This window comes from Loxodonta africana, chromosome 3 (assembly GCF_030014295.1).
Source record: "Loxodonta africana isolate mLoxAfr1 chromosome 3, mLoxAfr1.hap2, whole genome shotgun sequence".
Taxonomy (NCBI): Eukaryota; Metazoa; Chordata; class Mammalia; order Proboscidea; family Elephantidae; genus Loxodonta; species Loxodonta africana.
The window spans coordinates 81,963,875-81,980,068 of record NC_087344.1 but is presented as its reverse complement, the minus strand read 5'-3'; the positions used below and the strand labels follow the sequence as shown (position 1 = coordinate 81,980,068).

Sequence of the window (16,194 nt, the reverse complement as noted above, 5' to 3'; positions counted from 1 at the left end):
CCTGGCGTGTAGCTCTGCTTGACGGCCGGCACGCGGTCTCCACTGTTCCTCTGGCTGCGGGCGACCCTCGGCGCTGTGATCCGGCCGCACCGCCCTGCACGCCGCCCTCTCACGGCAGCCGCTGCACATCGCACCCCGAGCTCACCGCCGCCCTCACCCACATCCGCGCCTTTGAGGTCCCACTGAGTCCTGACGCCGGGTGGGCGGCGCAGGGGGACCAGGCCAGCACATCCACCCTATGGGGGCACCCAGATAATGCGGGTTGGGGGCGCCTGCACCCCCCATCCTCGCCAACATGGCTCGGCCGCCGTCCCTTGGGGAGCTGCCGCCCAGCTACACACCCCCAGCTCGAACATCGGCTCCCCAGGTGAGTGGAGGCGAAGCCAGGAAGAAGGAAGATTGGGAACCAGGTCTGGAGACCCCAGGTCTGTTATTGGAGCCTCTACAAAATGTGATGTCTGTAAGTGTCGTGTTCACCTGTCTGAGGACAGGTGAGAGAGCATGTGAGTGCGTGTGTGACTGTCTCCTCCGTGTCTGGCCAGATAGAGTTTAAATGTGTCTGTGGGTTCACCTCTGTCCGCTTGAGGACAGGTCTTTGTACATCTGTAGCCTACTCTCAGAAAATGAGTCTATGCCTCCCTCAAGGGGGTGGGGCAGGAGGCTCTAAATCTTTTTTTCAAGTTTGGGCTTGTGTCAGCGTTGCTGCTCCTGAACTGCATCCAGAAATCAAGAAGCTGGGGCAAACTTGGCAGAGGGAGAACATAGGGAGCGAAGGGAAGGATTTCATGCACTGTTGTAGTGATGCCTGCCTAACCCTTCTCCTTCCATTCATCCCAGACCCTAGCTGGGAGCCTGAAGGCTCCTCTCTGGCTTCGCGCTTACTTCCAGGGACTGCTCTTCTCTCTGGGCTGCGGGATCCAGAGACACTGTGGCAAAGTGCTCTTCCTGGGACTGTTGGCGTTTGGGGCCCTGGCACTGGGTCTCCGTGTGGCCATCATTGAGACAGACCTCGAGCAGCTATGGGTAGAAGGTGAGATGTGGGCACTGCATAGCTGGCTTGGATATGGTGAGCCCAAAACAAGAACAGGGTAAGGAGCTGGCTCCTGAGCCCTGGTAGGTCTGGCCCAGGGTCTGGAGGAGTACCTGCCAGCCAGAGCTTGGGCATCTGGGAGCACTGCTCACTCCCACACCCATAAATGGACATCTGTAGATGGTAGAGTCCTGTGAATAGGTGCACAGAGATCTGTGATAATGTGTGTTTATTTAGCAACCTTTTATATGTATTTTTGAGAGCACAGCACAGTTTACAAAGGCAACTAAAAACTAAAACAAGACCCATCTTTTAGGTTACGCTTTAGCAAGGAAAATCAAATCTGTGCTAGGATAACTATAATACAAAGCAGGATATGATTATGTTGTATAAGAGAAGGCAAGACCAGGAGAATCAGAAAAGTTAGGCCTGGAAGGCAAGGAAACTGAGTAAATCATCTGGCTAGTCTTCCAGGACTGGAGGATTGGACCTCTGGTGTCCCAGTGGGTAAGAGCTCGGCTGCTAACCAAAAGGTAGGCAGTTCGAATCCACCAGCTGCTCCTTGGAAACCCTATGGGGCAGTTCTACTCTGTCCTATAGGGTCGCTATGAGTCAGAATCAACGCAACGGCAACGGGTTTGGTTTTTTTTCAGTCCTCCAAAGAGAGGTCCCATGCACCCAGGCCCCCTGGGACTATGTATTTAGTGGAAAAGCAGCACAGAACCTGAGCTTTGAGGCAACAGCGAGGGTCAGTTGGGACCAAAGCCTCACTTCCTAATGGAAGCATTAGATAAAAATAATTCTTATTAATATTTTCAGCATGACTCTCTTTCCTGAGGCCTGGCTTCATGTGGCAGCCTTTTCAAAGAGTTCAACCCTCCTCTCTTCTTCCCTGGGAAATTTGCATTGTGGGCTTCCCCAGACCTCCCCCAGCTCTGGCCCACACCCAAAGGCAGGGCCCAGGTTGAAGGCTCACACCCTTGAGTTATTTCAAATGTTGGCAAGTCCTAGCATCCAGAGCAGATGTTTCTTGGAGCCTGCTTGCCTGCCTGTTGGGCTCCCACACCCCATCCCTACCCTGCCCCCAGCCTCTGCACACTCTCACATACATATACTCTAGGACAGCCCTGGAGTCCACAGCAGATGTTTCTCTGTGCCTGCCTGCTTGCCCCCAGCCCCAGGACACACATGCATACATACACACAGACATGCCCCCACCCACACCACTGCTGCTTGGGTGGTCCCAAATGACTCTTGGATTTCCTGCTACAATAGACATGGCCTCCCTCCCCTTTGTCCTTCCCCATTCCCCAGATCTTCCCCATCTAAACACAGCTTGAACCTTCGTGTTTCCTCATCTTCTCGTCTACACTGTAGCACAGGACAGGTTGGACTCACCAGATTTTTGCTATTGTTTTAGAGGAGGGTGGTAGCCAATTCCTAGGCCTTTCTTTTTCATTTCAAAATATCTTTCTACCCTATGTTGGCTAAGGCTGGGAGTAGGGTAAAAGCAGTGATCTTGACTTGTGTTTTCTCTATAGCTAGGCTTCTCTCTTCCATCCCCCAATGCACTAGACAGTGAGGAGCTAATCAAGGTGAGAACTGGAGGGTTGTCTTAGTCATCTACTGCTGCTATAACAGAAATATCACAAGCAGATGGCTTTAACAAAGAGAAATTTATTTCCTCACAGTAAAGTAGACTAAAAGTCCAAACTCAGGATGTCAGCTCCAGGGGGAGGCTTTCTCTCTCTGTCTACCTTCTCATCAGTCTTCCCCCAGACTAGGGCCTTCTCTGCAAGAGGGACCCCAGGTCCAAAGGACACACCGTGCCCCCGACATCTTCGTGTAGAAGGTCCCCCCCACCCTCCCCACCTCCCCCCCTCCCCCGTCTGCTTGCTTCCCATTCCTTTTATCTCTTGTAAGATGAAAGGTGGTACAGGCCACAGCCCAGAGAAACTCCCTTTACATTGGATCAGGAATGTGACCTGAGCAAGGGTGTTACATCCCACCCTAATCCTCTTTAACCACAAGCAGATGTCATGATTTATAACACACAGGAAAATCACAAAGTGGAGGACAACTACACAATATTGGAGGTCATGGCTTAACCAAGTTGACACATATTTTGGGGGGACATAATTCAATCCATGACAAGGGTATTTGCCATTCTTTTGCCACTTTGCTAATATAGAAAAGAGAGGAAGAAACAGGGCTTTGGCTATCAGAATCCTGGGCCAAAATTCAGGGCCTTCTTCTGCTTTGCGGTGGTGGACTTGAGATGTGACTTGTGGTCTTTCCTGATCCACTTTAAAGCTAAAAGGCTTAGAGGTAGATCGTTCTCTAAAATAAAAATCAGAATGTATAGCCTGGCTAGTACTTTAAAAAAACAGCGATAGAGACTGTTTAAAATTGGAACTGTCTCTGAAGGTATGGAACAGCTAGCCATTCCATTTAGAAGGCAGAGGATGGGCCCATATCAGCTGATAGAACCATCCACTCAAATACCCAAGGCAGAAACCTGGGAGTCAGTCTTGATTCTTCCTCTCACTAACCTAATTGGTTACTAAACTTGTAAATTCTCCTGTAAGTTCTCTTATGGAGTCCCTGGGGGGTGCGAATGGTTAAAACACTCAACTGCTAACCAAACAGTTGGAGGTTCTAGTCCACCAGAGGTGCCTCAGAAGAAAGTCTGGTCATCTACATTTGAAAAATCAGCCATTGAAAACCCTATGGAGCACAGTTCAACTCATGGCATGAGGTCACCATAAGTCGGAACCAACTCATGACAACTGGTTAAGCTTTCTTAAAGCAGACCAATCCTCTCCACCCTCACAGGCACTGCGCTAGTTAAGGCCTTTTTCAATCTCTGTCAGTATACTCCTGATTGTATTGTTTAGAATGCTCTTAGCCACATGAAAAAGAAAGGAAGAAAATTGGTTTATTAGCCCCCTTAACAAGAGAATAAGAAGTCTGGCAATAGATGGCTGAGCAGTTCCAGGATGGATAATTCAGCAACCCAAGGACATCAGCAAGAACCCAGGTTCTTTCTGCCTTTCTCTTAGGTCATCTTCAGCATGTTGGGCTTTTGTCCTCAGGCTTATTGCCTTGTCCCAAGGTGGCTGCTGCAGTGGCAGAAAAGGGAAATCATTCCTGCCTTCATCCCTTTGTGAAAGTGAGGAAGAGTTTACCAGAAACCCCACAGCAAACTTCCCGTTAATCTCCTTGGCAAAAACTGTGCAGCATCCTTTGCCTAAATCCTTCACTTGGCAAAGGCAGTGGAATTACCGTGATTGGCTTCTGAGACTAATGAAGTTTCACCCCTGAGGCTAGGGGGAGGGAGGGCAGGAGCAGCTGCCCTGAATCACAAAGCCATTCAGAGGATGGCCAACAAAATCAGGGCCTGTTAGAAAGGAGGAAGATGAACCATTTTCCTTAGACCTTGCTTTCAAATCTGCCTCCACACTGCCCCCCTGTGGTGTCCCAAAATCTGGCCCAGTCAGTCGCCTGCTTAGAATCCTTTTATTGCTTTCTTACCAGGACTGTGGCATCTCCAGAATCAAGTCCAAGCTCCTACACACATTCTAAAAAAAAAAAAAAAAAAAGGCCAGTTGCCCCAAGTCGATCCTGACACATGGGGACTGCATGTGTGTCAGAGTAGAACTGTGTTCCATAGGGTTTTCAATTGTTGATTTTTCAGAAGATCACCAGGCCTTTCTGCAGAGGCATCCCTAGGTAGACTTCACCCTCCAACCCTTCCGTTAGCAGCCAAGCACATCAACCACTGTTTGCTCACCCAGGGACCCCTGCGCACATCCTAGGCTCTCTGTGATAGAGCTCTCAATTGCTTCTCCAGCATTGTCTCCAGCTCCTCCCTGCCTCGCTCTTAGCAGCACTGAGCCTCTGACAGTTCCCTGCACAAACTCAGTTCAGAACACCTTTTCCTGACTTCTTCCCCTGACCAACTCCTATTCCTCATTCACGACTCCACTCAGCACCAGAGTATACCGTGATGAAAAAATCAGATCTGTTTACTCCTCTGCTCAAAACCTGTCATGGCTCCCTTTCAGAGAAAGCCTGAGTCCCTCTGCCCTTACATGGGAAATTCCTGGACCAAAGATTAGGGACATTTCTGAGGATCTTGATATATATTGCAATATTGCTCTTCCCCCAGAATTGTTCTAAATTACACTCCCGTGGTAGATTAGCGTGCACTCCTGTAAGTCAGCAGTGGATATTACCATTTTTTTAATCTTTACTAATTTCATAGACGATAGTATATTGTTGTTTTAATTGGCATTTATAGGATTACCTATAAGGTTAAATATTTTTCTATGTTGGTTAGCCAGTTATATCTTCCCATTTGTAAAGGCACAAAAGTTTTTAACAAATGGGTTGTTTTCAGTGTCTCCTTCCCCAGATCTCCCATTTCCTTCCCACTAACCTACCATCTTTTTTCCCCAGGTCCGTTCTCATTCTTCTATCACATCATTTCTCTCCCACCAACTTTGAATAATAACTCCCTGCTTGTACCTACTATGTGCCGTGCAACATCATAAGTACTTTGCCTGCATTGATTCTAATTCTACAGTAACCCTCCAAATAGGCATTGTCCCCATTTTACAGATGAGCAAACCAAGGCTCAGAAAAACTAATTTGCCGAAGGCACCAAGTGTCAGAGCCAGGGCTCAAAGCCAGGTCTGTGTGTGTAGAGCCTGTGTCCCTTCTTGCGTACACAGTACATCCCAGCTCATCTGTCATTGTCCTTGTCAGCGGAGGTTTATCTTTTTCTCTTCCCCATTTTTTTTCTGTGAGAATTCTTTATCGTCTTTGTATTTTAAATTCTCAGTGTTTCTTTCTCCTGCTTCCTTATTAAATCTCTTTGGGTTCCTTCCTTCTCCCATGCTTCCTTCCCCTCAGGAAACCCACTTACTATGGTGAATTTCTCCCTGCCTTCCCCTTCTTTCCCTCCATGTGGCAGCCTCTGGCCTAGGACTGGTGAAATAGTCACTGCAGTAAGGGCTGGGGGAGGGCTGTGTTGACCCGGAAGGAAGAAAAAGAGTAGGTGGGATTTGACGGTAGAAGGGGACCATGTGGCTGTGGTTCATGAGGAGAGGGGCCAGGAATGTGACTTGGGTTGGAGGGGGAGTGAGAATATGGGTAAATCTGTGTTTGGAGAGATACCCCAGAGTTTGGGGCTCTCATGAGTGAGATTATGCTGATTTGAGAAAAAGATTGGGGATTGGGAAGCATGATGATCCAGGGTGGGGCCAGAGTCTTGGAGAAGCAGTTCATGTGAGCCCCAGAGGGTGGCAGTGTGACCAGTAGGAAAAGGCCCCCAGAGAGACGAGGGCAGACTGAGTCTGAGACCAGACCACAAAGCCTCCAGGTTGGGTTTCCCTCTAGCCCTCACCCAAATCATAGTCAGGTCTTACCCTTCACAGTGTTCCGCCTCCAGGCCGTAGTTACAGAGCATGACTTAGTGGCCTGCATAAAGCAGAACTTGAGAGACTCGAAGATTGAAGAGACTAAGGCAGGCCTAGCACTGGGGCTCCCCATCGTCTGGGCAGCGAGGCTGGTGAAAGGAGTTTATCTGGAGCACTCGTTCCCCTTGGCCCACGTTGAGTTCACCTCTGCGGAGGTACCTGAGCTGATTCTCCGTACTTCTTGACTGAGTGCAGCAGTATACTGATAGCATCACAACTGACAGGCTGTCTGACCTCCCCCTTGCCAGTGCCACACAGGGCCCATCATGACAGGCACTCCCATCTCTACCCTCCTCTGGTCCAGAACAGTTTGCAAAACGGTTATGTGGATATAAATCACTGATTGGCGCAGCCTGAACTAGGAACCAACCTGAGCCCTAGACTTAGCCTTTTAGGAAGCCCCCCCAATGGCAGCCTCCTTGTTGGCCCATTTCCCCCTCCTTATCCTCCCACCAGACCGAGGGACTAAGTGAGGGCTCCCTTACCAGGACACCCCCATAACCCCAGCACTGGCCCAGCTCATGCTGATCTCTCATTTTTAAGTTCTGTGCCCCAAACCCAGCCAACCTGGGTCATGCTTAAATCCTAGGCCCATACAAGAGAACCATGGAGACACAGCTGAGACCTCTCCCCTTTTTCTCTAGTAGAGCTCCAGATTCTGTACAGAGGAATCCAGCGTGGGGAGTCCAGCCTGGTCTGTGACAGGGCCGTCAGGGAAAAGGCAGGGGCTCCTCTTGGCAGCTTGTCCCTCTTGTCCTGGGAGGCCTCAGTGAGTGAGCATCCCACCTCCTCCAGAGCTCTGATCTGGCTGTCTCTCCTGTCTCTGGCAGTGGGCAGCCGGGTGAGCCAGGAGCTGCACTACACCAAGGAAAAGCTGGGGGAGGAGGCTGCATACACCTCCCAGATGCTGATACAGACTGCACGCCAGGAAGGGGAGAGTGTCCTCACACCGGAGGCGCTTGGCCTCCACCTCCAGGCAGCCCTCACAGCCAGCAAAGTGCAAGTCTCGCTCTATGGAAAGTGAGTGGCTCAGCCCCTGCATCTGGGGGCGAGGGGTGCTCTGGCAAGGCTGCAGTGAGAATTCCCCTCTTCTGCTGATACCCTGTGCCCCTGGCTGTTCCAGGTCCTGGGATTTGAACAAAATCTGCTACAAGTCAGGAGTTCCCGTCATTGAAAATGGAATGATTGAGCGGGTAAGTATCCTGAGCTGTCCCCTGAGACAGAGTAGAGGTGGAACCTTCTCTTCAGTGGGGGAGAGCTCAGAGAGGCTCCAGAAAGCTAAGCAGGGGTTACAGAGGGCATCCTACAGAGGTTGAGGGGAAGGGAGCTCAGAGGCAGGACTGAGGTGTCCTGGGGTGTCCCTGACAGATGATCGAGAAGCTGTTTCCGTGTGTGATCCTTACCCCCCTCGACTGCTTCTGGGAGGGAGCCAAGCTCCAAGGGGGCTCTGCTTACCTGCCGTGAGTACTGCCACAGCCACCCCTGGGGCTCTGCTTCAGCTCCTGTGGGGGATTTCCCTGGCAGAGAGGGTGGGAGTAAAGGTGATGATCCAAACCATCTAGTCCTAATTCCCTCCCAGACCAGGATCAGAGCATTGGGCCACCCAAGGCTCTGTTCCCTTCTGCCTTCTCCACACTCCCAGGGTTTAGACAACACACAAAGACCCGTAAGATCTGAGAAGGAGATTCGGTGGGGGACGTTAGCTAGATGTCTGCTAAGCTATTGCCCAGGCCAGAAAGAAAACCTGTTATAGATTATGTATTAGGACCAAGGGTAGATGGGAAGAGACTCTGGGGGCTTTTCTGGGCCCTTTCTGTGTGTTAAGCACTGTCTCTCCTGACGTCTGTCTCAGCCCCTGTGTCCATCCACAGCTCACTGCAGCAACCTAGTGGGCTGATGCAGCCTGGGAGCTCAGGGGAGCTGAGACAAATGAGCAGATAGGAGGAGGTGCGGTATGACATGGGTCCTCACAGCGGCAGCGTGGAGGCTGGAAATTGAGCCTTGAGCCTCACTTGCCCTGGGCTCTCCCCGCAGGGGCCACCCGGATATCCAGTGGACCAACCTGGATCCAAAGCAGCTGCTGGAGGAGCTAGGCCCCTTTGCCTCCCTTGAGAGCTTCCGGGAGCTGCTAGACAAGGCGCAGGTGGGCCAGGCCTATGTGGGGCGGCCATGCCTGCACCCCGATGACCTCCACTGCCCACCTAGTGCCCCCAACTATCACAGCAGGCAGGTGGGTTCCTGCCCAGGTTGGCCAGGGAAGGGCTGTTTTCTTTCCTTTACTCACCTCATGTGTTCCTCTGTTCTGGGGAAGAGTGGGTTATTATCTGTGCTTGCCCCCCATTTCCTGAACATTGTTACCCTGCCCTAGGTTCCAGACACCTAGAATGTTCCATTTCCACCCAGTTCCCCTAAGGAACCCTTAAGTGAGTTCCAGGCAAGGCTGGACTTTATCACAATAAACTCCTACAGGGAAACAACAAATTAGCTAACCGCTAATGTCATACCTAATTTCCCAAATGTCCACGTGGCTCTGTGAACAAGGCACTTTTCCCAAAACCCACCAAAGTTATGCCAGCTCCTCCCAGCGGCCTATTTCTAATTTCCAGGCCTCTGCACCCTCTTGTGGCCGCCTGTCTACACGACACTAGCTGGTCACAGAGTAGGCAAGAGGCTCAGGATGGTTATCTACACTAGGCTACAGGGTTCTGTGGCAGGCATGGTTCCTGAAGGTGTAAGTCCAGGGACCCCCGTCATCCACAGCCAGGGCCTTGAATAATAGATCCCCTCTACCTCCCCCTTCCAGGCTCCCAATGTGGCTCAGGAGCTGAGCGGGGGCTGCCATGGCTTCTCCCACAAGTTCATGCGCTGGCAGGAGGAATTGCTGCTAGGGGGCATGACCAGAGACCCCCGAGGACAGCTGCTGAGGTAGGGCCTCCCTTAGGAATTGATGAGGGGACCCAGTCATGGGAATCCACACTCTGGGACCAGGCAGCTCTGGCAGAAGCCCCCTGCACTCCCACCCCTGTGATGGGGCCCACTCTGACCCATAGTTCCCCTGCACTCTCACCAGGGCAGAGGCCCTGCAGAGCACCTTCCTGTTGATGAGTCCCCGCCAGCTGTATGAGCACTTCCGGGGCGACTACCAGACGCACGACATTGGCTGGGGTGAGGAGCAGGCCAGCACCGTGCTGCAAGCCTGGCAGCGGCGCTTTGTGCAGGTAAGTGTGGACCCGGCCAGGTCGGCTGCCCTGAGGCCACTCCTCCTCCCGCCTGTTCAGGCCCACCCTGTCTCTCCAGCTGGCCCAGGAGGCCCTGCCTGAGAACGCAACCCAGCAGATCCACGCCTTCTCCTCCACCACCCTGGATGACATCTTGCATGCCTTCTCAGAAGTCAGTGCCGCCCGTGTGGTGGGAGGCTATCTGCTTATGGTGGGTCTTGCTCCTGGCACCTTGCCTCCACCTTCACCGGTGCCCACGCTGGGAACCCCTGTCCATGACGTGCCCTCTCTCCCACAGCTGGCGTATGCCTGCGTGACAATGCTGCGGTGGGACTGTGCTCAGTCCCAGGGTGCCGTGGGCCTGGCCGGGGTGCTGCTGGTGGCCCTGGCCGTGGCCTCAGGCCTCGGGCTCTGTGCACTGCTCGGCCTCGCCTTCAATGCTGCCACCACCCAGGTACACCAGGGCCACAGGGCAGACTTGGGTACCAACAGCCTGGGCTGCACAGTTCCTCCAGCTGCCCCCCCTCCCCCCCGCCCCTTCAGGTGCTGCCTTTCTTGGCACTGGGCATCGGCGTGGATGACATATTCCTGCTGGCACATGCCTTCACAGAGGCTCCACCTGGCACCCCTCTCCAGGTGAGCCTTCGTCTTCCAGCCTGTGCTCATCTGAGCCAACACAGCGGAGTGGTTAAGAGGCTCATGGTTCAAGTGATGTTGGGTTGGTAGTTAACCTCTCTGTGCCACAGTTTCCTCATCTGTAAAAGGGGATAACAACAGTGCTTGTGTCGGAAGGGTTGCTATGTGTGTTCGTTGAGATAATGCAGAGCAGGTGCTTAGAATAGTGCATGACACATACCTGATAATAAATGTTTGCTGCTGTGTTAGTATTGTCTCACCTTTGCCTCCCCAAGTTCCTGAGCCTCTGCATCACCCTACCTTAAAGACCCATGGCCTCTCCTCCCCTGTAACTGGAGGGCACGTCCCCCTCCCCCGCAGGAGCGCATGGGCGAGTGTCTGCAGCGCATGGGCACCAGCGTCACACTCACATCCGTCAACAACATGGTCGCCTTCTTTATGGCGGCCCTAATACCCATCCCTGCACTGCGGGCCTTCTCCCTGCAGGTGAGCCTCTCAAATGGGCCGGGACTCAGGGCAGGCTCTGGCACTGGGGCAGACTTCATCCAGCCTCTGTGCCCCTCCTGTCCACCCCCAGGCAGCCATAGTGGTTGGCTGCAACTTTGCAGCCGTGATGCTTGTCTTCCCAGCCATCCTCAGCATGGACCTGCACCGGCGCCACTGCCAGCGCCTTGATGTGCTCTGCTGCTTTCCTAGGTACCGCCCCACAGCCCCCGTCCCAGCCAGGCCTTCCTGACCCCCTCCCAGCCTGACCCCTGACCCCAACCACCTCCCAGCCTGTCCCCCACCAGCATTTCAAGGCATAGGTGTGTCATCCCCTCTCTGTGCCTCTTCCAGCCCCTGCTCTGCTCGAGTGATTCAGATTCTGCCCGAGGACCTGGGGGATAGGACGGTCCCAGTGGGCATTGCCCACCTGACTGCCACAGTTCAAGCCTTTACCCACTGTGATGCCAGCAGCCAGCATGTGGTCACCATCCTGCCTCCCCAAACCCACCTGGCACCCCCACATTCTGACCCATTGGACTCTCAGCTCTTCAGCCCAGGAGGGTCCACACGGGACCTTCTAGACCAGGAGGAGGGGACAAGGCAGAAAGCGGCCTGCAGGTCCTTGCCCTGTGCTCGCTGGAATCTTGCCCATTTTGCCCGCTATCAGTTCTCACCCTTGTTGCTACAGTCACACACCAAGGTAAGACTTCAGGCCTGGGGAAGATGGCTGGGGCCAGGCAGAGGCTTGAGTGTCTCTGGACCCCAAGGAATATAGAAGGCCTGGCCCAGCACCTGGGGACTGCAGGGCCTCCCTGAGCCTCCAGCTTAGCTGCCATTTCCCACAGGCCCTGGTGCTGTTGCTCTTTGGGGCTCTTCTGGGCCTGAGCCTCTACGGAGCAACCTTGGTGCAGGATGGCCTGGCCCTGACTGACGTGGTGCCTCGGGGCACCAAGGAGCATGCCTTCCTGAGCGCCCAGCTCAGGTACTTCTCCCTGTACGAGGTAGCCCTGGTGACCCAGGGTGGCTTCGACTACACCCACTCCCAACGCGCCCTCTTTGATCTACACCAGCACTTCAGTTCCCTCAAGGCCGTGCTACCCCCACCAGCCACCCAAGTGCCCCGCACCTGGCTGCACTATTACCGCAACTGGCTACAGGGTGAGAGGCGAGAGGACTGCAGGGAGGGTGCTGCAGGGAGAAGTCCCCTGCTCCTTAGGCTGACCATCTGCTCTTCCTTCTCTCCCAGGAATCCAGGCTGCGTTCGACCAGGACTGGGCTTCTGGGCGCATTACCCGCCACTCCTACCGCAATGGCTCAGAGGATGGGGCCCTGGCCTACAAGCTACTCATCCAGACCGGGGATGCCCAAGAGCCCCTGGATTTCAGCCAGGTTGGGAGAGGGCTGGAAAGGCCAGGGAGCATAGCGAAGTATGAGGCCTCATAGCCTAGGCTGCTGGGGTCTGCACCCACCTTCAGTCCTCTGCCTCTGCAGCTGACCACAAGGAAGCTGGTGGATGAGGAGGGCCTGATTCCCCCGGAGCTCTTCTACATGGGGCTGACTGTGTGGGTGAGCAGTGACCCCCTGGGTCTGGCAGCCTCGCAGGCCAACTTCTACCCACCACCCCCTGAATGGCTGCATGACAAGTACGACACCACGGGGGAGAACTTTCGCAGTGAGTCCTTGGGGCGCCCAGTGAGAGCCTCGGCTGCAGCCCACACAGGCCCCTGCCCCGCTCGGCCACCTGTGCTCACTGCCACCCATCTCTGCCTGCTTTCCCTGCCCTCCGCAGTCCCAGCCGCCCAGCCCCTGGAGTTCGCCCAGTTCCCCTTCCTACTACGCGGCCTCCAGAAGACAGCGGACTTTGTGGAGGCCATTGAGGGGGCCCGAGCAGCCTGCGCGGAGGCAGGCCGGGCCGGGGTGCGCGCCTACCCTAGTGGCTCCCCCTTCCTCTTCTGGGAGCAGTATCTGGGCCTCCGGCGCTGCTTCCTGCTGGCCGTCTGCATCCTGCTGGTGTGCACTTTCCTCGTGTGTGCCCTGCTGCTACTCAACCCCTGGGTGGCTGGCCTCATAGTAAGTACTTGCAGGATGGGTCAGAGAGACCCAGTGGTACTGCCCTCCTGGCCCCTGCCCCTCCCGTCCTCCCAGGAGCCCTGGCTGAGCCCTGCCCTGCCCTCCCCAGGTGCTGGTCCTGGCAATGATGACTGTGGAGCTCTTTGGCATCATGGGCTTCCTGGGCATCAAGCTGAGTGCCATCCCCGTGGTGATCCTCGTGGCCTCTGTAGGCATTGGTGTCGAGTTCACGGTCCATGTGGCCCTGGTGAGCACAGGCCCCCAGGGGAGGGGGAGGTCAGCTCTTTCAGTTTTCAACAGATATTTATCAAGCACCTCCTATCGCAAGGGACTTCTAATGATTGGGGCTATAATAGCAATACAGTCTTTATTTTCAAGGAGTTTATATTCTAGGGGATAGAGATAGGCAACCAACAAGTAAACAAGTAAATAACCAGCCAGACCTGACAGGAATGGTCTAAAAGGACAGAAAGGGAGGTGAGAACACGGGAGCCAACAGTCCTTTTGAATGGTTCTGCTGTGAAGGGGATCAGAGAAACGGGATGGTAGCTGGACGGCAATGTGGGCTTCAAGGAGGGATTTTACAAAGACCGAGATCCTAGGACTGAAGAAGGCACGGGCCTCAGTCTCCTAAGGCTTCATGCTTTCTGGCAGAACCAGGAGTGGGAACCGGGGATGGGCTCCACAGATCAGCCCAAAGCCGCAGCACACACCAGGCCCACCCCACAAATAGCTCCCTTGGGGAATAAAAACACAACATGCAGAAAAGTACAAAGAACTAGAAATCCTCTCAAATGCCACCCTGAGAAGTAACTGTTACGGCTTTGGTGATCATCCTTCTAGACCAGGGCTTGGCAAATGTTTTCTGTAAAGGGCTTGGTGGGCTTTAAGGCCTCTGTCTCGGCTCTGCCTCAACTCTACCATTATAGCACAGACACGGCCATAGACAGTAGGTAAACGAATGGATGTGGCTGTGTTTCAGCCAAACTTTATTTGCAAAAACAAGTGGCAGACTAATAGTTTACTGACCCCTCCCCCCTTCCTGACATCTCTCTGTGTCTAAGCTCACCAGACACATCTGTACAGTGTTACCTAAATGGGTCTATGCCTACTTCCTGGACAGTCCCCATGAGCTCAGTTCACCTTACCCTTAGATCCTTCTGTGGGCCAAGGGGGCTCCAGAAACAGAGAAGTAGAAGTTGGGGACATGAACAAACTGGCCAGGGGCATGCAGGACCCCAGGTTGGCAGAGGAGCAAGTCTAGGATCACATCGTTCCTCCAGAGCTTCCTGACCGCCCAGGGAAGCCAGAACTTGCGGGCCGCCCAGGCCTTGGAGCACACGTTTGCCCCCGTGACCGATGGTGCTGTCTCTACATTGCTGGGTCTGCTGATGCTTGCTGGCTCCAACTTTGACTTCATCGTAAGGTAGGGGAGGGCACAGGGCAAGGAGGCAGGGCCTTCTGGTGTTGGCACAGGGCCCGCCCAGGCTGACCACCCCTCTCCACCCAGGTACTTCTTCATTGTGCTGACGGTACTCACCCTCCTGGGCCTCCTCCATGGGCTTGTGCTGCTGCCGGTGCTGCTGTCCATCCTGGGCCCGCCACCAGAGGTGACCACACCCCGTCTCCGTTCCCAGCCCCGGGTGTGGAGTGGGGACAGGCAAGGGAAGGGGCAGAGCCAGGACAGAATGCCCTCAGTGGCTGGCAGACAGGGCTCAGCTCACAAGGACCCTTCCCAACTGAAAATAGCAGCCTCCTCCTTTTCCCAGACACCCTGCCCTGCCTCTCAGCCCTCCTGGTTTCTGCATGAGACCCTCCTCAGCCTTTTCGGGCCAGGAGCGAGGAACAGGGTTTGCCCCAAACCTGCCATCCTGAGGCTTATCAGCTCTCGTATCCTGCCAGAGGCCAACAAGGGCCCAACAGTCATGGTGATGGGAGGGGTGAGGTTCCACGGAGGTGCCAAAGGGGGGTTGTGGCCCCAGGAGCCCCTGGGCTTACTGGGCCGGTGTCTCCCTCCAGGTGGTACAGATGTACAAGGAGAGCCCAGAGGTTCTGAGCCCGCCAGCTCCACAAGGAGGGCTCAGGTGGGGGGCACCTCCCACCCTAACCCAGGGCTTTGCCAGAGTGACTACCTCCATGACCGTGGCCCTACACGCGCCCCCGCTGCCTGGTGCCTACATCCATCCCACCTCTGAGGATCCTGCTTGGTCCCCTGCTGCTACCCCAGCTGCTAGTGCCCCTGACAACCTCAGTTCTAGGGGGCCGTGTGCAGCTACTGGGTGAAAGGGCAGCTGAAGCCTGGAGACCCTGCTTGGGCCACACATAGTCCCTGGAAAGCAATGGCTGGGGTATTGAATTCAGGATGGACCCCTGAGGGGTCCCGCTGCAGCTGCTGCTGTCTACATCACCCCCACCCCACACCCAGCCATCACAGATCTCCTCAGTACCCATGCAAAACAGACACCCCGAAGCTGAGCAGCCCTGTACATCCCAGGGACTGTGTGTATAAATGTGTCTGTCCCCACCTAGGGGTGAAAGCCTGGATGTGAGCAGATGTGAGCATGTGTGGAAGAAGTGCCTGGGCCGGTGTCAAGCTGTAGGGGTGAAAGCCAGCACTTGAGGCTGCAGTGCAGCCTGTCTCCCCACTTCACCCCCACCCCCACTGCTGCCCTCCCAGCAGACTAAGCCTGAGGGGCCCATTAGCACCCTGTACCACTCCCGGCCGCCACCCCCCGCCTCGGTGACCTCCCCCCAGGGTGATCTCTCTCTATCCCTGTCCACCTTCTATCACATAAATTATTTATATGAAGAGGTTTATTTTTGTAGTTTGTATAGATGTTAGCTATGCTGAAAGTTTTATTTTTAAAGAGTAAAATATATTCTATATGAATTCATCTCAAATGACTTCGGTGGTTTTCTTCCCGGCAGAGTTGGAAGTTTGCAGGTGGAGCTCAGATATTGGAGGTGGCTTATGGGGTGTCAGGGCCTGAGGTCCTGGGGCTTCTCTGGTCCAGGGCAGGAAAATATCCAAGTTCTGAACTTCAGTTGTATAACTTCGGTCTGTTTATTCACCTAGCAAGTGAGGATGATGCTCAGCAATCAGCTATTGGCCGTATGCTTGGTAACGAGATCGGGGTTAGTGGCTAGTGCACAAAAATGATACAAGCGTTTTTGGTCTCAAACCCTACTGTGTGACTCAAGAGCCATAATAATCTAAGCCTACCCACCTCTGCAGATTCATCTCCCACCTTCCTGTTTCAGCAGCATGGTG

At 54.3% G+C, this 16,194-nt stretch overlaps 1 protein-coding gene across 1 annotated transcript; it reads left to right on the top strand.

Annotated features, from left to right (window-relative positions):
* PTCH2 (patched 2) lies at positions 1-16,190 on the top strand. Its single transcript, XM_064281883.1, has 22 exons — positions 1-367; positions 838-1,030; positions 7,344-7,533; positions 7,637-7,706; positions 7,882-7,973; positions 8,548-8,743; positions 9,317-9,438; positions 9,584-9,731; positions 9,811-9,942; positions 10,030-10,185; positions 10,275-10,367; positions 10,728-10,853; positions 10,945-11,063; positions 11,205-11,553; positions 11,699-12,011; positions 12,100-12,242; positions 12,345-12,525; positions 12,643-12,923; positions 13,033-13,170; positions 14,207-14,349; positions 14,434-14,533; positions 14,943-16,190. The coding sequence occupies exons 1-22, from the start codon at positions 296-298 to the stop codon at positions 15,204-15,206; spliced, it is 3,621 nt and encodes a 1,206-aa protein (XP_064137953.1). The 5' UTR covers positions 1-295; the 3' UTR covers positions 15,207-16,190.
* Positions 16,191-16,194: the final 4 nt, after the last annotated feature.

Bases quoted from the DNA above. Each gene is read 5' to 3' on its own strand.
- PTCH2 (XM_064281883.1), top strand. From the start codon at position 296: ATGGCTCGGCCGCCGTCCCTTGGGGAGCTGCCGCCCAGCTACACACCC. The intron at 10,186-10,274 runs GTACACCAGGGC...CCGCCCCTTCAG, and splicing joins TCAATGCTGCCACCACCCAG to GTGCTGCCTTTCTTGGCACT. The intron at 10,854-10,944 runs GTGAGCCTCTCA...GTCCACCCCCAG, and splicing joins TGCGGGCCTTCTCCCTGCAG to GCAGCCATAGTGGTTGGCTG.